General features: G+C 40.9%; 1 protein-coding gene across 1 annotated transcript in view; it reads left to right on the top strand.

Annotated features, from left to right (window-relative positions):
* The first annotated feature begins 947 nt into the window (after positions 1-947).
* Positions 948-24368, top strand: part of adgrd2 (adhesion G protein-coupled receptor D2) — a 35299-nt gene continuing 11878 nt past the window's right edge. Inside the window, exons 1-19 of the mRNA XM_076099613.1 lie at positions 948-992; positions 1261-1318; positions 1472-1711; positions 1804-2433; positions 5715-5837; positions 6539-6633; positions 7781-8071; positions 9667-9778; positions 10514-10642; positions 10981-11089; positions 12087-12192; positions 12274-12329; positions 12525-12651; positions 12795-12898; positions 13108-13210; positions 13465-13618; positions 15006-15139; positions 16217-16332; positions 20799-20919. Of these exons, the coding sequence (XP_075955728.1) occupies positions 948-992; positions 1261-1318; positions 1472-1711; positions 1804-2433; positions 5715-5837; positions 6539-6633; positions 7781-8071; positions 9667-9778; positions 10514-10642; positions 10981-11089; positions 12087-12192; positions 12274-12329; positions 12525-12651; positions 12795-12898; positions 13108-13210; positions 13465-13618; positions 15006-15139; positions 16217-16332; positions 20799-20919 (2853 nt within the window). The remainder of the gene's footprint in view (positions 993-1260; positions 1319-1471; positions 1712-1803; positions 2434-5714; positions 5838-6538; positions 6634-7780; positions 8072-9666; positions 9779-10513; positions 10643-10980; positions 11090-12086; positions 12193-12273; positions 12330-12524; positions 12652-12794; positions 12899-13107; positions 13211-13464; positions 13619-15005; positions 15140-16216; positions 16333-20798; positions 20920-24368) is intronic.

The following is a 24368-nucleotide window of genomic DNA, read 5'->3' as shown; positions in this document are numbered from 1 at the left end:
TTAATTTTAGGAGTCACCATGTCAGAGATGGGAAGTAAGTGATGTGCTAGACAACAGGTGTTCTCACTGTATTTCAGTCAGCCATGGTGTTGCCACCTTCGCTTCTTTGTCTAGATTTGGGAGCGATATGTTTAACTCTGTGAACTATACATTTACTTAGTCATCAATTTGATAATCTGCAAATGAAAAACATGTGGCAGGAGTATTGTGAATGCAGATGTCAAAAGGCATACAAAAGCTGAAAGCCAACCAAACAGACAAACTTTACGGTTTAATTAATGTACACATGAATAAGACTAATCTTTTATTGACTATGAAGTACATCAATGAAACAGATGTTCAAAATAACTTTAGAGATTTCTGTAGTAGGCATAAAGAAGGGCTATGTGGTAAAAATGTCAGCCGCCCTGCTGCTCTTGATGAACTCTCTGTGCCAAATGCTTGACACTGCTTGCGTAAGTAGGGTTCTTTTAAAAAATTACTACATTTGCATGACAAAGGCAGATGGCTTCAGGGTACTAAGGAGGGGGAGGGAGGGGTTGGGGTCTGAAGGGAGTCAGGACGCAGACAGGGTCTCTTGGACAGACGCGTTGGGATTGTTTAGCTCTCTCCCAGTCAGGAGACCAGAAGCTCTGCTGGATATGCTGCATATTGAAGCCGAGGCACTAGTTGAGGAGTCTGGACCAGATTTGGGTTTGATCATACCACGCATGGATTTCCTTCCCAGTTTACTCAAAGAGACTTTCTGCTGCTATAAAGGAAAATGGGGACAGAGCAACAATGACTCAGGACGTTAACTCCAGAATTTTGGAAAACTGCCTGCTGATGAGTGACACGCTAATAGGGTCTTGTACTCACTTTGTGACTTTTTCTAAATTGAAGCAGAAATATTATTTTCTCGGTAAAATCAGTGGTCTATTTCATTTGGAAACTGCACTGGTCTAGAGATGACTGGAGCCCTGCATACTGGACTCATACTCTTCTCATTTGTGGTAATGTTAATAATATTCAATGATATAACAAGAGCCATGCAAATAGTTTATTTTGTTATTTTTATTAAGATTGTATCGTATTGAAAATGCTAATCAGTAAATCAACTTTGGAGTCTTCTAAATTGATAACGATGACTGTGTTTTCAGAAACACATAAACTATCTATTTTCAAATGGCAGATAAACTCGAACTTGTGCATGCTGCTTACAGGCAAATGTTACAAAGCAACGGTTAAAATAAAACGTAAACTTGACTTTTTCTCCTGTAGGTGGTATGTGAGAGTGAGCCAACACATGCTGGGCCAGACAGAGTGGGGGAGTCACATGGTGAGACTGTTGATCACTTTTAGTGGCCAGCAATTCAATTCATAGTACTGACTTCTCTAGCCGTCAAACAAATCATTGAATATGTTATTGATTGCTGCGTTACTATTTTTCATTCATGCTTGTTGTGATTGTTTTCTTTGTCTGACTCACCAGGGAAATCAAGACTGGTCCATCTGACTTCTCACTGGGCCTTCCAGCTGGCCAATGACTCACTGGCCTTCTCCAGCGCTGACAGATTCTGCAGAAGCCAGTTCAGCTCCCTTGCCACCCTTGAACATTCAGAGGACCAGGAGGGAGTCTTGGAGCTGCTTCGGCAGAATGGACATCATTCGCCTATCTGGGTCAGGGATCCCAGCAAAGCAGCCTCTGGGGCTGTGGCCCTCTCCAAACAGTGTGAGTGCAATTAGTGGACCTTCAAACATCTAAAGCAAGTTAAGAGATACAAAACACTTTCATCACTGACCACTTATTCTGCTTTTGTTTAGATGTACAGTTCTCAGCTCTAAGCTTCCCAAAGGAATCCCGTGAGGGTTTTGCTCGTGTCAACATGTCCTTTCCCACTCTGTCGTCGGTCAGTGTGTGTGTTCGAGTTCAGTGGAACCCAGAGTGGAATGAAGTGTCAACCATCTTCTCCTACGCTGCACCTGTCTTTACCAATGAGTTTCAGCTAAGAGGCCAAGTAGATGTGCAGGGACGCATCCTCCTTGCGCTCATCATCCACGGGAAGCACCTGCCATATAAGGCGTCCTTCCCCAACGACGGAGCTTGGCATCACATATGTGTCACATGGCTCCAGAGCAGTGGCCACTGGGCTATCTATGTGGATGGGGACAGAAAGGACATGGGCTCAGCCACAGACTCTTCCAGGAATATCTATGGGGATGGTATATTTATACTGGGTCAGGACCAAGATTCATTTGGAGGGAATTTCACAGAGCCTTTTTTTGGAAATATCACTGACCTTAATGTTTGGAATATGTCTCTGGAATCAAGGCATATCCATGCTCTCAACGCATGTTCACCCATAACCCCGGAAGTGCTCTTCAGTTGGAATCTTGCCTACCTAAGCAGCCACCCAATGGTGAAAGAGGTTCAAGTTCTTCTTTTTTGCCCAGGTAAGATCACATCGTTTTAGGAACTTTGTGTTGAAAGTTGAGCCAAGTTCAAATGTTTTCAGTGTATCTGGCAAGCCACGCGTTGGCTGGTTTACTACAGCGGTATGAACCCCATATAAATAGATTTTGCTGTGATTTAATTGCAATAAATGTATAAAGGATGCTGCAATACCTACATACTGATGCCAATGCATGTCTCTATATGAATATGAGGTACTATCACAGAGCTCTAAGTGCCCACAAGTAACTACAAGTTACAAGTTTCCTCCATTTTTGATAACACAGAAGGTTCGCTTCGCGTTTAGTATGAACATACCATAAGAAGTCAGCTGTTCTTTTTTCAATTAATATCAGTTGCTAACCAAGCTAGCACTCATTAGTGCACGCTGCTAGCTTAGCGTTTGTTATGCTAAAGGTACCTCCTCCAGAGCGCCACCTTCTCATCCAAATATGACCACATCTGATTCCAAAGAAAGCAAGATGGCAATGGCCAAAATGCTAAACTCGAGGCTTCAAAACGGTAGTCCACAATCCAATGGGTGACGTCACGGTCCACTTCTCATATACATTATATGATTGAAACCCAGGATGTGTCATTCAAAAGACTTCTATTGTCACATATAGTAGGGGTAATATTGTTGTGAATGTTGTCCTATTTGGAAAGGAGGCACAAGTTAAGCACACTTGTCTTAAACCCTCTGATAACAAAACCTTTGTTGGACAAAGTTTGACAAATTGCTATATTATTTGTAAAGAAATGATGTTGAGTTTGAAGTAAGTGAAAGTTATGTGTACTCTAGACTTACTCTAGTCAACACAGTCTGGACATTTGGAGGTTTTTAGTCAGGTTTCCTTCTTATAGGATAATTACAATTTGGGTCCTATTTTTTGTAGTTTTTGCAACAATTATTTTGAGGATTATATTGTTGTACACACAACATTATTTACTGAAATCTGAATCGGAAGTGGCAAAAAAACGGAACCAGGTTTTAGAAGGAAAAAAGATGGACTAGTGAAAATTGTTTCCAAAAGACAACAAAGGCGAAAGGTACAATTTTTACCAAAACCATCGTAGGCCTATTACCCAACAGTTTACAGATTGACTACCTGATTAAACCTTGACCCTATGTATTTACTATAATTGAACATGCACACAATTTTCCTGTGCAATGGAGGAAGGATTAGTTGAAGATATTTCAGGTTTGCTCACTTTCAGTTTTACCTCTAAAATAATCTGGATAAACTGTTGGTTTGTTTCCAACCTGTCTCAACGTCTGACTGCTTATGTTTCTGGCCTCGTGATATCGTGTAACTACGTAAAGTTGGGTTAATGCAACAAAACAAACGTTAGCTTTGGGCAACAAAACCATAAAACCATAATGTGGTGTTGAACACTGGTCTCATGGTTGAAAGTCCTGTGTTTGTTGGATTCCAAAAGATTTCATTTCCTGACTATTTCACTATTTCCTGCCATAATACTGGGCTGTGTGCAGTACTGTGTGCTCTTGCAGTAGGGAGAGCAGCTGCAAAAGTAAAGCGCGATGAAAGTTGAGTCCACCACAGCAAATAAAATATCTTATTATCAATAAAGTTGACTAAATCTTATGGAAACTACAATAAGCTACTATCTCCTAATTACAAGAAAATATCTAATAATTATGACAAAATATCTCGTAGTTACGGGATCTTGAACTCATAATTATGACTTTTAATATAAATTAATTAAGTCATTAATCCGTGGTTCGCATGTGTGCTGAACCGTGAGGGGGGATCTGTACGGATCACAGATCGACAACGATCCGTTACATCCGACATTAAAAATAACAGGTGGACAGGAGAGGCAACAGCCCGTAAAGCGGTTTTCCAACAAGTGATTGAGTTGAAAAAGATCAACAAACAATCTCAAAATGTCCAAGAAAAGAAAAATTGATGCAGAGGGAAGAAAATTTAATGAAAGATGGGAAAGCGAATACATCTTTGTGCTTCAAGGAGAAAAAGCAGTCTGTGTTCTGTGTTATGAGGCAGCTTCGGTGATGAAGGAATACAATTTACGTCGGCATTTTGACACCAAACATGCAGCCAAGTATACTAAATTTAGCCTCCAAGAAAAACATAAAATTGTCCAAGAATTAAAAGGCAGACTGCAATCACAGCAGAATATATTTACAAAAGCTACAGCCCAGTGCATGCTAAAGGTATGTGAGCAGGTGAGCTCCGACCAGATACAGACTTTTACAAATATCAGTTTGTCAAGAAACACCATCGCAGACCGAGTTCAGGAACTAGCAGCAATCTGACAACACAGCTAGCTAAGAGACGAGCAGGTACTCGTCTTCTTCATTAGCTGTTGATGAAAGCACAGAGAACACGGATACAGCGCATCTATCAGTGTTTATAAGAGGCTGAAGGCAGACCTGACTGTCAGTGAGGAGCTGGTGGATGTAGCTGCCATGCACGGGAGACAACGGGGAGGGGTGACAAAAATAGCTTCAAACTAAGTTAATGTAATAACTTGTGTTTGATGATATCTGTCTTTGTTATTTTTTTAAGTTTGGTCTTTGATAGAGTAATGTGGGTTTCTTAACCCTAAATTAAAATGATTTATGTTATAATAACAGAAATGTGCTTACATATATTTTTACATTTATATAACTACATGTACAATATTTTTACACTTGAATAAACAATAATCAAATGCAGAGATAGTTATTTAACAATATGTTAGGAGTAGTTAGATTTATACAGTCTTATATTTACACCCGGCCCTTTGAGGGCAACCATGATGCTGATGTGGCCCAGGGTGAAAATGAGTTTGACTCCCCTGCTTAATTAAGTGATTTTGGTGACACTACAGGAAACACAGGATGCCTGACTGACAAAATAAAGGGCAGTGACAGTGAGTCAGAGAAATGGAGGGGATTCCCACAGCTCCAGCAGTGCGGGGGAAGCTTGTGGAAGGACAAAACTCTATGCAGTGGTGAACAATAACTCCCCCACTGTCTGAGTTTCCTTACCTCTTAAAGGATCCATGCAGTCAGGGTTTTTGTTACAAAAACTATTTAGTTGTTGGTGTTCCTCGATGTTCCTAAATGCCAGTTTTCTTTTGAATCAAATCTGATATTTGCCTCATCCATTGTTTATATTTCTTTACCAGTGAAGGCATTTAAACAGACTCAAGTTGACTTGTGTGTGTGTGTGTGTGTGTGTGTGTGTGTGTGTGTGTGTGTGTGTGCGTGTGTGTGTGCGCGCGTGTGTGTGTGTGTGTGTTTGTGTGTGAGCAGCAGTGCACCAGCAGATGGAGCTGCAGGGCTGCAGGACGCTGCTGGGATGGTCAGATCAGCTCCCACTGTTCGGCTTGACAGACTGCTCTGATCCACTGTTGTTCATCTGCAGGAGCAGAAGAGGTGAGTCCACAAGAACAGACCAGGGCTTGTGATAGAATGATAGAATATTGAGTTGATTTGTATCAAGGTCAATTCATGAATTTTTACCCAGGGCCATAGCCAGGAAAACTATGTTTTTCATAAATGTTCTTCTAAAACGATACTACAATTGAACATCAGTCGAAGATAAGACACAAATACATTCAGAAAGTTAGTTCTACAAAGAGATATCCGTGACATTTATATCTTTTATTAACCAGTTTTTTATCATAACCTTTTATCAATCTTAATATAATAGGCCAAGCATATCAAACTTTTTCCTGTCGTGACATAAAGTAAACTGGCCATCTGAAATGTTGAAAAAGGAGTTCATGAGATGTGTACATACATGATGTGAAGTATTCAATATGTCATTTCAGTTTGGAGGTCCAGTGTTGGCCTGTTAGCGACAGCAGCCTCTCAAGTGAAGAATAAGAGTATTGGAAAGGAAAAGAGTACAATGCTTGCCTGCTGTAACTTATTATAATATCTGAGCCTTACGTGAGGGAAATCCCGCTGTTGACAAGGAGGTCAGAGATCAGGCTGTGCTGGGAGTTGAGTATTTTATTCTGGACGCGTTAGCAGGCTCGTTGAACTCCTCCAGCTGAAGGATGAGTTCTTTAAACAGCAGAGCATCCTGCCATTACATCATCCACACTGGTGTTGTGTTGTTTTTGGCCCAGAGCGTTACCTGAAGATGAAGCAGATGACTGATTCTCAGAACTCCCAGCCCACGACCTTTATGAAACATCTGATGAAGCTTTCCAACAAAACCCAGGTAGACTACCCACACATCTTCATTTAGGATAAAGATAAATCTTTAAAGACTTTACTACTGTAAACATTCTGTCTTCCAAGGCGTTTTTCTTTCAAATGACTTCTTAGCCTGTTTATCGCACCTAATATCGAGTAGTGTCTTCAATCAAGCCAGAGAGTGTGTTGTATGGTGTATTTAGAATTGAAAATGACATGTTTTATAGAGAACAGTCTAGATCTGCTCTATATGAAAAGTGTCTCGAGATAACTTCAGTTATGATTTGATAAATGAATTCAACATTTAATTTATTTTTCTTTCTTTTTTGTTGGTCTACACCATTCTCCAATGATAACAAATTCAATTGTACGTCTGACATGTGGGTGTTTGGTACAGGTTTTTGTTGTGCAGGCAGTGCAGTTTCACAGAGGCCTTACCTCCAATAAGGTGTTGCACAGAGAACTGGCCCTTGCAAATGATTCAGATTGCCCCCTGAGATATACGCCTGTGTTCAAAGAAGAAGTCACATGGGTGATGTGTCATGATGCCATACGTCCTCAAAAAGGAAAACCCATCTCCGTCATGGTTTTCCTTTCTTTCATTTTTTGGTAAAATAATCAGAAGCAATCTGTAACTAAATGATTTGCTTATTCTACATGAACTATAAAAAACTATTAGTAAACTATAAAGCTGAGCACATAGTGTGCCTAATGGTGTGTGTGTGTGTGTGTGTGTGTGTGTGTCCTTCATAACTAACTAGCGTGCACTGGGGATGTCATAATAGAGTGCACTTCTACCTACCTTACGCCACTGGTGCGGATACCAATATTTTTGAGTAGAAGCTTAATATTCGGTGTTAATATTCTTAGCTAATTCTCATGCCAAATAATTCTTAACTAAACTTAATTTACAGGAGTATTACCTAAATTTATCATCACCCAAGAAGAAAAAAAACCTTTAATAAAATGATATCATGATATTCTAAAATAATCCCCAACAATACTGACAAATTATACAACAAATATGTGATCAAATAAGCTAAATTCTATCCAGCATTCTATCCGTAATGTTCTGAATAAAACTAAAATAAAAACAGGTTTTGCAATTGATAAAAGATGATCACATGAAAGAGGCCTTGTAGCTCTGTTGAACCCAGTGTCTCCACACCCAGGCAGTGCTGGGGCAGCAGCCGTCAGGGCTGAGCAGCCTGGCCGAGGCCTCTGCCCTGCTGGACATCTCTGTCCAGGCCCTGGAGGACACACAGCAGGAGGGACTACAGCCAATAGACATGGTGTCCATCGTCCAGCTGCTGTCTCTGGCTGCTGACGTCCCTGCTCAGCCACTCAACGAAGTCACCAACCACAGCCGGGACACGGTCCAGGAGCTCAGCCAGCACTTCATCAGTGTGGCTGCCAGCGTCATCAGTGAAGACAACGCCCTCAAGTGGCAGGCCATCAAAGAGGTAGCACATACTCAGTAGCACTGCATATTCCCACTGTTTATTTAGCCCTGGTGCATGTGTGGCTCTTCACTGAACTTGTACATTTGTGCATTGTATTTACATCTGACATGAAATAGCATAGATTTAGATTTTTTTCCGAAGAATAAGACAATATCATTTTTAGGATAGGCTCTACGTCACCTCGCTAGCGGGGAAAGAGCCGAAGCTGGTGCAGGAGGTGGAGCGGTACCAGCTAGATATAGTTGGACTCACCTCCACACACAGCACTGGCTCTGGAACCAAGCTCCTGGAGAGGGGTTGGACTTTGTCCTTTTCTGGAGTTGCCCAGGATGAGAGGCGCGCGGTAGTGGGGATACTCACGAGCCCCCGGCTGAGCGCCGCTGTGTTGGAGTTCTCCCCGGAGAACGAGAGGGTCGCCTCCATGCGCCTACGGGTTGCGGGGAGCAAGGCTCTGACTGTTGTCTGTGCTTATGCACATTGATATATAGAGAAAAATTGCAGCCTTGTGCATTTTTTACATCGTCATCAAAACTAGTTTTAGTATGAGAAAATACTTAGAGTGCACTGTTATATTGACATCATGGCGAAGCATTTTGACCATGTTTGTAACCAATGACATAAGGACTTGTCATTCTGATATATGATGATAACAATGATGTGTTTATCGACATAAATATTTACCTTTGAGAGATAAACTAACAATTATATATATACAGTATATATATGTAAGTGAATGCGGTACTCCAGAGACACAGACAGATAAATAGACAGGTAGGTGGACAGACAGACAGACAGACAGATCGATAGATAGATAGATAGATGCCATTTCTGCTCTAAAGCTCTAGAGGGCAGTGTGCTTCTATATTTCATATAAGCTCATCATCTTCAGTGAAATGATGAAGTTACCACAAGAATAGTAGAAGAGTTGTCAAATGTTACAGCAGCCTCCATACGTCTCTATTGAGCCATAGCTTAACCTTCCAATTTTTACATTCTGAATTTCTGATCAAAAGTAGAATTCAGAGAGGAAACCATGCTTTCATCCAGTTCACAGTTGGTACATTGTGTTCTCTTACCTAGTCTTTTTTTGTCACTTCAGCCTCTGCACTATTGATGTGTGCAACATGATGAGGTTGCCTTATGACAAGCTGTGTCTCTCAGCGCTTGGCTCCCTTCCCCCCAGGCCTCTCAGCGCTCCAAGGCCACCTCAGCCCAGACTCAATGGATGAGCAGCACTCTGAAAAACTGTGGCTGTACTCATCACCAACCTCGCTCACACTGCTCAAAGCTCTGTCTCTAAGGCTCAGCTCTTAGATGGGCATATTGAATTCAGAAAGATGGGTTCCAAAAAGGCAACATCCACAGTTGCACCCACCATTATAGGTCAATCGATTGAACTGTGTGTGCCCTCTTCAGCCAAACTGTGCATAAACTCTGGCAAAGAGTTATCGACGCGGAAAGCATTTTCTCATGGTGCGGCATTTGAATGGTCATTTTGAAATGTAGGCCTACCTCCTTAGCTTTGACAGCTGTACTCCGGAGGGCAGAGTGGAAGTGTTGCTGCTGCTGAGACGTCTGTGCTCCGTTTGTTTTAGGTGGTGAACGGCCCCATGGATGTGGTCAAGAGTATTGACCGGATGGTGACCAGCCTGAGCACTCGCTTGATGGCAGAGACTGATCACCTGATCATTCACAGACCTAACATCAGTGAGTCACACACACACACACATATTGAAACGTTAAACAAATACAGCAAAGTCATTTGGTTACAAAGGATGACTCATTTGAGCCAGGTCTGGGTCCATCATTGAGGTCCTTTGGTAAACTGGCTGCACTGAACATACCAGATGAATAGCTGAACTTTAAGAAGATATGGTTCATAGTAAATAGAAGAATAATCTTAGTTATATATATATATATATATATATATATATATATATATATATATATATAGTGCGATCAGTGTTTATAACACTGTACTTACCAGAGTAAATGCTAAGATCTCTGAATAAAATAATGTTCAATGGAAGCTATTTTTACTAACGTCGTCACGCTCAAGCAATCGTTTCGTTGAAAACTGAGCTGTGAAATGTGACGGAGCAAAGCTCATGGTTTCCATACAAAACATTCTAGTCATTATAAATGCAACAATGCTTCTATAAATGAATATTGTCCAGTTTGTCTTACCTTGGCATTGTACAATGTGACGTTGTGAGAAAAATCTCAGCTCTGATTAATGAATCAATCTTTATTGAAACCATATACCGCTGATTTGACAGTGCGGTTATTAACAATGAGAAGCCCAGAAACTTGTGTTGTTACTTATCATGAGAAAATGAATGCAAAAATACATGTTTTATTTTATGTTTTCAGTGAGAACTTTCTTCAGACACTTTATGCGGAAAAATATCACATTGCTGTTTCTTGTCCTGTCTTTTTCAGAAGTGGAGATGCAGAGGCTGCAGGAAAGATCCAGAGGATTCAGCTTCTGTGGGCCTGAGACAGAGAAGCACACCAAACTAGACTGCATCTCAGTCTCACACCAGAAGATACAGGATCTCCATAACAACGGTAGGTAAAATGCAACAACGACCAATCCTCTTCTTCTGCCTGCACTTTAAGTAGTCACTTATTCAGACTTATTATCACAACCAAGAGTCATTGCAAAGAGAAAAGAGGCATTATATTAACGACAAACTTGTGAATGCGTAGCATGCATTCACCCACTTAAACCCCCAAGGTCTTGCAGTGCAGTGCAGATGGAGGGGCATTGTTGGGTTTTGAAACAACCATTTCGTCTTGAACAATGAGTGATCCTAAATGAACTACAGTTCTCTTAATACGGTTTTATTTGGCCGTCTGTTGTAAGCTGAAGAAAGCCTCATCTTGCTGTTGTGTTGAATGTGTAGGCTTCCTTAAGCTCACATTGGTCAACACGTGGTACGGCTCTCTGTGGCCTCTTTTCAATCCAGAGGAGAACATCACCATGGTTCCTACCGTCACAGATGGCAGTCAGAGGTAAGGGACAAACACTTTTTGTTTTTTATTTTGACATTTTCTACCGTACCATCATAGAATAACAGGATTTTATACTATACTATATTGAGGCAAAAGACTTGTGGGCAACTGAATTAATTGGATATTTAACCCAAGCTTTGGCTTCCATCAGTCCTGCGAGGTCGAGAGGGTGAGGAGTAAACAAAACATATTTCCGTGCTGTAAAGTGTTTATTTCCACCAAAATAATCATTGTGCCTACACCTTTTTTCCTGCATTTCAGTTGTTGTCTAGAATCAGGCACTACATGTTCCAACACTACACATACTTTCAACACCTCATTCAAATAAAGGCCTGTTCAGTGGCTTAGCTCTTACTTCAGCTTGTAGAATAAAGGTATCCACCTACATAACGCAGGCACACCGAGTAATGCCTAATTTATACTTCTGCGGAAAAGCTTCCGTAGAGCCGCAGAGAAGGTTTGTGAAAATGTGATGCCAGGCACGATGGAAGCTGCAGACATTTGATTGGAAATCAGAGCTTGGAGGTGGTAATTATGGATAAGTACCTCACATCCGTTACAGCAACACCAACCTTATTAATTGTAGGCACAGGAGCTCCTCCTCCTCATCCAACTCATAATTGTTTTTCTATTGAATCATGTCTATCAAATAAATCTAAGACCACCCGAGAAAGGATTTTATCGATGTATGCCTGGCATGAGCAGAATGCATTTGAATTCAGATTCCCTAAGCCTGTTCTTTTCTAAAAAAAAAAGGTAACTTATTGATAGCATTCTTGCAAACACGTTAGCATGGCGGTGGGAAAATAAGTGATGAAATGAACTGATGAATATTTAAACAAATCAAAGGATCTTCAGCTAAGGCCACGTTTAACCCAGAGTGATAAGAAAGCTAGTTTTTAAAGAGTTATTTTCCAATTTACTTGCAAATAGAATTATGTTTTTTCCCTTCTTGTCTTGGAGTAAAACATGCGTGTGAATTTGTGTACATAAACAGGTATTTGGGCACCGTTCTGGGCTCTTCTGTCATATCCACCACAGTGATGGGAGACAACCAGCTGGTTAGCACAGCAGTTCGCTTCCAACTCCAGCACAGAGTACAGGTTAGCAAAATCTCTCAAATATTCTCCATTTTATTTCTTAATTATATATCCTATTCCATATATATATTATTTGCATTACAGAATCCCACTGGTACTGTGTATGATCCAGTGTGCGCCTTCTGGGATTTTGATCTCACGTAAGTGCCAATGAATGTTTTGAAAAAGGACGATTTGGAGGTCCCGTATTCCTCTGTAACTCCACAGTTATCTTACCTCTTCCACCAAAAGAATGCGATTGGTTTTGCAAAACCTTTAGATAGGCGCATATTGGCGTTCTTGGCATACCTGTGTGTATGTAGATATGCAAGTATGTGCCGTTTGTGTCTTACTAGTCCGGAGGCTGGTGGGTGGTGGAATACCAAAGGCTGTGACGTAGTGTCCAAACATTATGGATACACTGTGTGCTCCTGCAACCACACCACCAATTTTGCATTGCTGCTGCAGGTTTATGAAGCCCAGGTAACATTGCTTTCTCCAGTTATCACTGTGTATTTTGTGTAGGCTTTTATCTACAGTATGCTATTTCCAGCTCATGCACTGTGTGTGTGTGTGCGTGTGTGTGTGTGTGCGTGTGTGCGTGTGTGTGTGTGTGTGTGTGTCAGAGGAGCCCAGAGAACGAAAAAGCTCTGCAGGTGCTGACGTTCATCGGCTGTGGAGTGTCTCTGTGTGGCCTCCTCTTCACCTTCATCCTCTTCATCACTGTGGGGTGAGTCACAAACATCACAGAGTGCACTCTGTAAAGCACAGAGGGTGAAAAGCATTTCATAAAACCCTCCCAGATCCACATCAATAAATGGAAGAAAAATACAGAACCAAAGAATTCTTTTTTTTTTATCCTGAAAACTACTATGAGAACCTCTCTCAAAAATGGTATGCTGTGTGTGTGTGTGTGTGTGTGTGTGTGTACCTGTGCAGTATCCCTAAATCAGACCGCACCACTGTCCATAAGAACCTGATTGTTGCTCTGGGCATTGCTGAGCTGCTGTTGATGTGCAGTGACTGGGCGTCTGCCAATGAGGTGAGACTCCACCTATGACGTATTTATAGAAGTGTGTTACAGTAGGTGGAATATTCATGAAATAATAAAAAAGGGATTGTTTGTAATACATTTAACTTGTGTGGAAATAAAGTCAGCACTGCAGCATAGTGGCTCTAAAGCAGCGTTAGTCATCATCATTAGACTCACTGTTTGAGAAGTACATTTGGGCACATTATTGTTTTGTTACTTTATGCTATTGATACAAAGTAAACACTTCCTGTATTATCCTGTAGGCAGCATGCTTCGTGGTGACTGCACTACTCCACCTCTTCTTCATGGCCTCCTTCTCCTGGATGCTGGTGGAGGGCCTGCTGCTCTGGAGTAAAGTCGTGTCGGTCAACATCAGCGAGGACCGCAGGATGAAGCTCTACTACATCATTGGCTGGGGTAATCTCTCATCTGCCCTCAGTGACTTGCCAAGTTGGACTTTGATTCATGAGCTAGTTACCTGTAGATTACGATGGAGACTGCATGAGTTCAAATTTCAAAGTCATTATCACAAAGTATTAGCTAACTGATTGTGATTTACATGCTATAGTAAACCACAGTTAGTGAAAAAGACCACATTTTCCACCTGAAAGCATGCGTTCACAAAGTCAGGATCCTCTGTGATCCTCTAACACCAGACACTTACTGACATTACCTCTCTTACTGTTGTGTAGTTTCAATGAAAACATAAACAAGTTTTTCGTCGATTCAGAATTGACGTCACACAGACGGATGACAGAGAGAGTTCATGTGAGGAGACAGCCAGCTCCACAGGCTACAGTGGCTCAATAGTAGAGGACTTGTGCTTCTATTTGTCTTCTGGGAAATTAATGAATAATACAAATGATATTACCATGGTGTAAATTGTCTACTATTTACCCGAAATCTTAAATGTGATCTAAACAAATGTTGTATTAATTCATATCTGGACACAGGCTGTGCACTGATTATTTACTTGAGTAACAATGTTATTTAATGACGTATTCATTCATATTTTGCCTGATCATTTTGTCAGTTCCAGGACTTAATTGAATCCTGGTCATTTTATTAATACATAATCCATGCTTTATATAGAAACGGTGCTGATTTACATGACTACAACCATTCTTCAGGTTTATTTAATATGAGTATGGAATATTAAAGCACTGTAAACCAAATGTAAGTTATAATGCTGGTTATAATATTGCCAGTTAAGACAACACAGCTTGATGTGAATCCCTACGTAGGACTTTTTCTAATGTTTATTTTGTTATGATTCATGCTGGTGATACGTTAGTCAAAGCCAGTAAATGAACTGTTGGGGGTGAAATCAGATTAAGGAAAAATGTTAACAGCAATTCAGGTATTGAAAATATATTTAAGAGGATTCAGGAACTGTGCTAGAACGACTTTCATCCCATGCACTCGATCAAAGAAACAACATTTTTAGAAAGTGCTGAGACTACAAAAGTAAAAAACTTAAAACAAATATGAATTGCAGTTCAATCCACTAACTGTCAGATATATTACTGTGCTGTAACCTTAACCCCCTTTTTTTTTTTTTAAACGTCCTGCAGCTGCTACTGTTCATGTTCCCAAATACATCTGTGAGTGTGTGTTATGTCGCTGAGAGCAGTGTGTGAATAAGCAACACAGACAGCGCTCCATGTTCCCCTCAGACTAAATAGACCAAGAGAAGGAAACAGACTAAATAGTCTGTTCTATAAATATGTATTTTAAACATGCTGATTTGTATGTTGTCACAACACTACCACCGTTCATGTTCTTCTATCAAACTGTTTTCCAGGACTACCTGTTCTAATAGTTGGTGTAACACTGACAGTATCAGTGGATGAGTACAAGGCAGATGATCACTGCTGGCTCAATGTGAAGACTGACACCATCTGGGCCTTTGTGGGACCTGTTATATTTGTCTTGGCGGTATGTAATCTCACTGTGTGTGTGTGTGTGTGTGTGTGTGTGTGTGTGTGTGTTGTGAGTTTTGTGAATATTAAAGTATTGGAAATTATATTTATTTTAAAGTTTAAAGTAGGAAAAGGAAAAAGAAGAGACAAGGATAATAATAATGTATTAAATCAAATCATTCAAATGAATCAAATCAATGTCTACATTGACAACTTGCACTCTGTGTTACAGCCCAGTGTGTATTTGACAGTTTCATCTTGAAGTGTGTACCTTGAGGCCAAAAGAATTCACGAGAACAATATTATTGCCATATCTATGAACAAAGTCCGTTAAATGAATCTTTAACTTTGTTTATTGTGCAGTCTGTCTCTTTTATAGCAAATTAATTTCACTCAAAAGACTCAAAAAGTGTAGGGAGGTTGCAAGAGAGTCTGTTAACATGACTGTATATATAAAATGATTAAAGAGGCACTGGATTATTACACAATATCATAATATATATGTACTGTATATACAGTATGTCAACATTTCATTTTTTGAATCTCACGGTTATTGTCAATACCGGTAAATCACGACACCCCAAAGTATAGCTCATGGAGTTTTTGACCACGAGTGGTGCTGTGGAGAATTGTTATGATGAGCAAGTCTTCTTTGAGTTTGCATCTAACGTGAACATGAGGACGCAGCTGTATCCCGGCCCTAACCCACCAGTAAAAGGCAGAGAAAACCTTTTAAAATGTTCAAAACAGTTGTTTAATGATGAAGGAAATGGATTTAATATCTTGCTGTGAGACAGCGCTTACTACAGTACAAACAACACAGAAGATTCAAGCTTCCAAATGAAGATTGCGCTTCTGCATTTCCCTTCTAATATTTTTTTATATTACATCTTTCCATCTGAGATAGGCCAGGAGCAGTGAAAGATGAAATAATGACCCTCAGCTGAGTACTGTTTAGTGTGGTGTGTCTGCAGCCTGATGAGCAGGGTAAACGTGCCCCTCTTTACATGTGAGTCTGAGGCCAAGTGGATCTGCAGTAGCACGTCTCGTGTTTGCCGGAGGCCATGTTGATGCTGTTGTCCTCTGCCTGCAGGTCAATATAGTCGTGCTGTGTCGGGTTGTCATGGTGACTGTTTCCAGTGCTCGTCGTCGTGCTAAGATGCTCAGTCCAAGCTCAGCATCAAAGATGCAGACCTTTGACCTCACCTGGTGAGATACAATGGCTTCTCTACCGCTCTCTGTCACTCTCTCTCTCTCCTCCTGCTTTCTGTGCGCTTTCTTTCTTGAGTCTTTTTTTCTCTCATGCACCCTCTCTCTCTCTCTCTCTCTCTCTCTCTCTCTCTCTCACATACACACATACTTGCTGTTTCCTCACAGTCAATAGAGACAGTGTGAGAGATTGGGAATTTAGGTTCGGGAGTCTGCTGTGGGAGTTGTAAGAGCTTATCAGCGTAACACCTGGTCCCAACACAACTGGAGGTGTGTGTGTGTGTGTGTGTGTGTGTGAGAGAGAGTGCGTTACATCTTAGGTTCTATCTAGCTTCCTCCTAGCAGGGTTTAGTTCTTTTAGACACTGATCAATGTGACCAGTGTCTAAAACATGACATATGTGAAACAGTGAATTCAGAATGGTAACTTTAAAGGACCTTCTTATAGGACCTTGAAAACACAATTCAGTTTTTTCACACTTTATTTTTCACAGACAGAACACATACATACAGAAGGAAAACAAAAACACAGAATAAAAAAATAAAAAAGGATCTGGATCGCTCTGTCCCCTCAAAAGCATAAATCCTGAGAAATATTCAGGTGTTCTTATCTTGTGTTATCGTTGACATGTAAACATCGTCCATTTCTCCCACTTCTCACGACATCGCTCCTCTTGAGCTCTTATTCTCTGAGTTAACAGTTCCATATCATACATTTCATTCACAATTTTCAGCCATCCATCTTGTGATGGTGGTTCTACCTTCTGCTATCTCTTCGTAATAGTCTTCTTACAAGCTGCTAGTCAAATTGTCAGCAGATACCTGTCTTCTCTTAACACAATATCTGCTGTCATATTACCAAAGTAGAGAAACATATATGACTTAGGTATCATTGGTGGGCCGTCGGGGCCAGCAAGGCCTTCACAAAGTTATAGCTATTTTATCAGATCTTTAGTTTGACATGTTGGGCGTATTCTTTGACGTGCCAGAGCCTGCTAGCTAGTCTACAAGTACGTGATTGGTCAGCCTGACATGTTGGGCGGTGACAATCCCAATATCTGCTGTTTCTGTCGAGCGGACAATTTCAGCCTCAAACGCATTAAAACGTATTCAAGAAAAACAACTGGGGAGGCTCGACTGTCTTCACTGGCGTCCATGAATGGAGAAGGACTTCTTACTGGAACTAAAACGCACGGATGTACTGAACAACCGTGAGATTAAACTCTTTATTAACAAAGAAAGGAGGATGGACTTTATCTTTAAATAGTGAACAGCAGGTAAATTAACTGCTTTTACATCTGCAGTAGCTTTACTACTGTGTTCATTTTTCTATCGTGTCATTTTTATGATATGGTTAATATTGTTCCATCTGATGTAAATAACATTTGAATGGCCCGTGCCCTTGAGTGTGTGGCGGAATGCGTGTTTTAGCGCCGCAGTTTTGCTGGATTGATTTTGACTATATGCAATTTCCGTTAATGACGCAGCATCCCGTCATGTATCTGCACTCTGCACTTAGTGTATTTGTAGGTGTTGAGCTTCATGTAACATTTTATTTCACTTGTCAAATGTTGCAGTGTTATGTGAATATGAGGTGTTTAAACGAAACAAATAACCGTAGCTGTGGCGTCATAATGAGGTTATTAGGAGGAGGTTCAACTGTAGTAGGACAGCACTCAAGGCCCAGGTATGAAACACACGGCCCACCACTGCTGCTGCACTTTGACAGTGGCATCAGACCGCCCTCTATCCATCAAACATTGCACACAATTCAGTTATATTCAAATTATTTGTGTAGCTCAGTATCACAAATCACAGATTTATCTCGGAGGGCTTTACAATTCGCCCTACCTGTTGATTAAGGTCCTGATGATGCTGTTGTCAGTCCTCACCAACACGTATCTTCCCCGTATCAGGGACCTAAAGTGGACCAAGGACACTGCCTGTTGCTGGAGGAGGTTGAAGTGTTGGTCCTCCAGGTCTGCAGGCACTGCATGTGCTCGAGCCCCAGCAATACCACCTGATGGGCAGCTGCCACAAACCCTAGAACCAGCTCTCTGACCAGCCAACTGACTTTGGAATGTAGGTCGCGAGGCCTTCGTCGGAGGGGGGCGTGCCGGGACAAGATGTCCCTGTGCAACCACGCACAACTGAGAAAATCCAGCAGACCTGCGGAGCTCACACTGCCCTCTGCTAGTTGTCTGGTATTGGGGGCAAAACATAATTAAGCCACTGAGCTGTTAAAGCCATGGTGGAAACAGCTCACCGACCTAGATAGAAGCAGTATGTATCATATGCCGATGCGATATTGTCTTCATCCTCTGCAGACGGAGCTGGTGTCTCTGCAGGGATGACTGGAAGCAGCGGCAGAACATTAGCGGCTGAAGCTTGAGTGATGTGTTTTTAATCATTTTTTGGACAACAATGGAGCTCTGTGGCACAGAGGAATAAAATAGATCACGCTGATAAACACACATTACTTGTTAGTGGATAGATTCGCTGCTTTGGTTTGTTCTTTTCAAGGGATTTCTTAACAATAAGAAATATTTCAGCAAACTTAGGCTTTAAATGAGCCAGCTTGTAGTAGAGAGAAATGTTTGATGTGTTATTATACATTTTTATTTCCTATTACAGTCACTGCTTCAACTTTGAATACATAGTGGATTGTTGTTAGTCAAAGGCTGAGCAGCAAAATAATGTCCCTTTTTATTGTATCAGGTCTGTCTATATAGCTATGGTTACATGATTATGGATATACATTATACAAACATTGCTACTGTTACAGTATAGTTATGTATCCAAGCAACATATTTAGCACCTGAACCACTGATGCTAATTATGGTGCTAATTACATTTTTCCATATACTGTACATATACAGGTGATGCATTTCTTACAAAACATATGGGCTCCATATGGATTGACATTAGAGCGTCATTAAGGGGTGGCTGGGGCTGCTCAGGAGGTAGAGCAGGTCGTCCACTAATTGGATGACCGGAGGTTCAATCCGTAGCTCCTCTAGTCCGCAAGATACTGAAGAAGACTGTGCCATTGGTGTGTGAGAGTGTGGGAATGATTGGATTACAATCTGACGAGCAGGTGGCACTTTGTAAGGCAGCCTCTGCCATCAGTGTGTGAACGTATGAATGTTGACATGTAGTGTTCAACGCTTTTAGTTGTTAGAATAAAGAGGCTATGTAAATGAAAGTCCATTTAACATTAAGCATATTACCCATGACACTCCACATACCTTGTTGTTAGCCGATGTCTTTGGAGTTACCTTCTACCAATGAACAGTTGACAGTCAGATCTGTGCAGTATCCAGATCAATGGGGACGTTTGAACACAAATAAAACAAAATTCACCTCCATTGTATTTGGGTAAAGGCAGAAATTTCTGAGAAAGATGTATCCAAACCTGGACAAATATCTAGTATTAGTGGCATTTTTCTTTCAGTATTTTGAGTATACTAATTAGGTTAAAAACAGGTCAGTACACTGGAATTAGAAGGAATTGCTAATATGTCTTATAGCTAAGGAGAGACTTGAATGTCTTTTCATATTTAGGTAAAAAGTCCTTCAACCCAATATGCAGCAGAAAGACCCAACCTGCCAGTGCTATCCACTGCACCATCGTGCTGCCAACACATGAGATGAGTCCAAACAAACAACACAGAGGATTCAAGCTTCAACATGAAGATCAAGCCTCTGCAGTTCATTTCTATATTTTCTATATATTTTTTTCTATTCTATTTTCTCTATTCTATTCTATTCCATCCAGATTCTTCCTTCGCACATTTGTCTATGAAAATGATGAAAATGCCACAACGCCACCCCCCGACCTTCCCGCCCCCACTGTCTCTCTTCATTCCCTCACAAACAAACTGAAAGTACATGTCTGTGCCAGCTCTAGAGTGTTACTTGAATTCAGGAGATTAAAGGGAGAACGACTTTCAAAAATAAAATGGGAGAGAGGGAAGTGAGTGCTGGCTTTGTCCTTGCAGATATAGCGCAGTCTGAAAACTCGATCTCTCTACCCAGGTGCAGCAGTGTGACAACAATAGTGGTTTGAACAAAGGCAACCTTTTCTGCCTTGCCCCATGGAACGGTTATTGGCCGCATAAGCACCAGGATCACTGAAAGGATGATTGCAAAGAAACAGGAGTAGTGTGGTAGGCGGGAAAATCTATAGCTGTGCAGAGATGTTTGATCCAGGATTCAAGTAGGAAATATTCAAGGAGAAATTGTCGTCAAAATATCTTGAAAACTCCACTTTGCTGGCTCCTTCTCTTGGCCTATACCCATGTTTTGTATAATGGTTGACAAAGAGAAGAGACTGACGAATCAAAAGGTGCCAAACACAAGTTTTGTTCCTGTGGTCTGTTAGACCCAATTCTCATGCATCTGTATTTGAGAGTAATTCATGCACATACTGTATATGCACTTATGATTCATGTGTTTTTTTTCCAGGGCTGTGACCCGTCCAGTTCTCATCCTGCTGCCAGTGCTGGGTTTGACCTGGCTGTGTGGAGTGCTCGTGCATCTGTCGGTAGTAGTCGCCTATATTTTCATCGCTCTCAATGCACTCCAGGTAAAAAAAAACTCTCACCGATTTCATATGGTGGTTTTCGGCATCAGCAGGCACTACCTGCTCAGCAGCAAACAGCAAACACAGTTACAGACTAGCTGGTGAACATAGTGGAGCATTTAGCAGCTAAAGAGACAGATATTGAGTAGGTAGAGAACAAAACCAGAGCTCAAAGTGAGAGAATACTGGTCTTATATTCATCAGGTGGCAAGAAACACTACTCACCACTTCAACACATTAACTTAAAAGGTGCTGATATGTCAACCTTGCTATGACTTTGGTACCCTCCAAATTATAAAGAAAAAAGCACACCATCAAAGCACACCCTGAAGCAGCTCCAAGACACATCTGACATGGATGAATATGTTGAAAGCGACCAGGGCTGGACTGGGGTAATAATTCAGACGGGGAGTCTCCTTTTTTGTACAAACAAAAACATATCCCTCCTTGTCATATTTTCCAATTGAGCAGAGGCCCCGTCCTTTAAGATAGCATCTTAATGAATACTTTGTGAAACAGTTGCAGTTAACATTGTGAAACGGTCACAGTACATGTGGTATGTGGTTAATGTTGTAAAACGATGGTGGTTAACTTTGTAACATGTGGTTAACATTGTGAAACTGGTGGTTAGCGTTGTAACGCGTGGTTAACGTTGTAACATGTGGTTAACATTGTGAAACTGGTGGTTAGCGTTGTAACGCGTGGTTAACGTTGTAACATGTGGTTAACATTGTGAAACTGGTGGTTAGCGTTGTAACGCGTGGTTAACGTTGTAACATGTGGTCAGAGATGGGCAAAGATACATCAAAATGTATTTTGATACAAAATACAAAATACCCCTCAAATAAATGTATCAAAATAAAATACAAAATACTGGTGCCAGAAAATGTAACAAAATACAATACATGTATTTTGTATTTAAAATATAGGAAATACTTTTTTCTGGATTTTCCGTTTTCTCACAATTTGGTATAGCAGAGCATTCAGGTTTGGGCTATAATGTACACAAAGCTCTGGTGAAGCCCACAAAAAGGAAGAACAGTCACAGAATGTCAGTGTAACTAAGCTCATCTGTGCTTGTTGATGGTCCTTCTTGAACATCATCTTGCTGAGACATGTTGTCCACCTGGCCAACTGTAAAATGTATGAAATAATAAAACTAAGAATACTTTCATAATATGCCTTTTAAATAAAATAAATTGGATATTTAATGTTTTTTTGAACACATGGACATCTACTGTCATAGCCTGGCTAACTGTGAACTATATTATCTGCCAGTAATTGATATGACATTATGACATTCACATTGAGAAGATACAGCATAACTCAGTGGTGGGCCGTCAGGGCCTGCAAGGCCTTCTCTGCTGGCCTAAACAGAATCACAAAGTTATAGCTATTTTATAATTTAATAATTTTTCATAAATACACTACATGTATTACAATTTATAAAAATATTTTCCCATTATCTTATTTTCTCATTGCACAGCTACTGTCTTCCTCAGTTGCTCTGCTTCCAGTGCAGCTTGTTTTAAGTAGAGCTTTTATCCAATCAGATCTCACCTCTGTGTCTCTAGGTAAGAACGAAACTTAACAGCAGAGGCTTAGTCGGGTAGTGAATGACATCACGTGATGCAGCTCAGCCAATCAAATATGGGCATTCTGACAAGTTTCCTGACCGGAGTGAGATGTACCACACACCATGACACAGGGGACTGAGACGAGGAAAGACATTGCAGAGCAGTACGTTCTATGTTCGAGTTGTGAAAGTAAAATCCTAAAACAATTTCGGTGGGTCGTGGCTTGTCATTAAGGAATGACGGTGGATCCCACAGCCAGACCATCTGAGAACCACTGTACTACATGAGTGCAGAAAACATTATAATTTCCTCAATTTAAACTTCTGCATTTTCCAAGTGCTCTAGTATTATTCAAACGTATTGTAAGCCTCGTACCGAACGGGTTAATACGAAGATGTATATAGTTACATCCTTAAAAACGAATAGCTGTGGTGCCATCATGTGGTTATAAGGTGGTATTTCAGCTGCAGGACAGCAGTGAAGGCCCAGGCATACAATGCACGGCCCGCCACTGGCATAACTTGTAATACAGTGCCAGATTAGATGGTCAGACGTCTCTTGATAAAGTTATCATGAACATACAAGCTCCCAATCTCCCTCTTCCTATAGCTAGCTACTCGACTGATAAGTTAACTTGCTAAACACTGGCTATGCACTAGCCTAGACAGCTTGCTAGCGTCATTAGCATGTTAGCATCGAGCTTGATATTATAACCATCACCATGTATATACAATAGGCTATGTAGCCAGACCCAGACATAAATTATACATCAAGCTACTTGACATCTGTCACACTCAGATAAAATATTTAACTTGACAGACAATCTGTTGAACTGGAAGATCTGAAGACTGAACTCATGAACTGTTTTTTGATTCGTGGAGAAAGTATTTTGAGTATTTTAAATACAAAATTACTCCACTCTAAAGTATTTTGTTACAAATTACGTTCGATTTTTTTCGGCCCTATCAAATACAAATTACAAAATACTCAAAAGTAATTGAAATACGTATTTCAAATACAAGTAATAGAAATACTGCCCATCTCTGCATGTGGTCAACATTGTGAAACTGGTGGTTAGCGTTGTAACGCGTGGTTGACATTGTAACATGTGGTTAATTAATTAATGCGTTAACTTGCCCAGCACTAATATATACAAATGTAATGGTTGGGTGTGATTATGTGTGTATGTGTGTGTGTGTATTTGTTTTGTGTGTGTGCGCGCTTCATAACTAGTAACTAGTGTGCACTGGGGCCACTGTTCATGCACCTTCATGTGTATTTGTGCATGCTTGCGAGCGTGCGTGTATGTGTGGGAGAAGCCAGGAGGCCTTTGAACGGCAGGTCATACCACATCTACCTCCAGCCCTCCTCCCCTGATAGCACAGCAGTTACTTCCTCTCTTAGACACTCTTCTCTCACATCAACCTTTTTCTATACGCTGTCCCTGTTTTGCTTATACTTTCCGTCCATTCTCTCTCTTTGTCTTCTCTGACCCCACCCGCCCCTCCGAGCTCTTCCCGGATCTTTAATTAATCAAAATGAGCTAGCCCCTGGGTGACCCCCAGAGAGCTGCTAGTTAATTCAGATTTACTGCCAGTGTCCAGCTGAGGGCAGATAACACTACAGTAGGAGTTCTTCCTCATGTAGGTAGGAGGATGATGCTGGGCTAGCCCATCTTCTTCTTTTGACAAAGAAAAGGGATTTTACTGGGCTGCTTCAACAGTCTATAAAAGCAAAGTAAGACACAGAGAGTCTACGGGCCAAGACAGCAGAGCCTGAGGGCAAAACTGTGCTGAATAATAATATCCAGTGTAGGTTTTAATCCACGACACCAGTCCCTGTCTCTGATATCACTAGATCTTCCTCTTCTGCTTC

This window comes from Anarhichas minor, unplaced genomic scaffold (genome assembly GCF_050575085.1).
Source record: "Anarhichas minor isolate MPS153535 unplaced genomic scaffold, ASM5057508v1 ptg000025l, whole genome shotgun sequence".
Classification (NCBI taxonomy): domain Eukaryota; kingdom Metazoa; phylum Chordata; class Actinopteri; order Perciformes; family Anarhichadidae; genus Anarhichas; species Anarhichas minor.
This window is presented reverse-complemented; position numbering and strand designations above follow the sequence as displayed.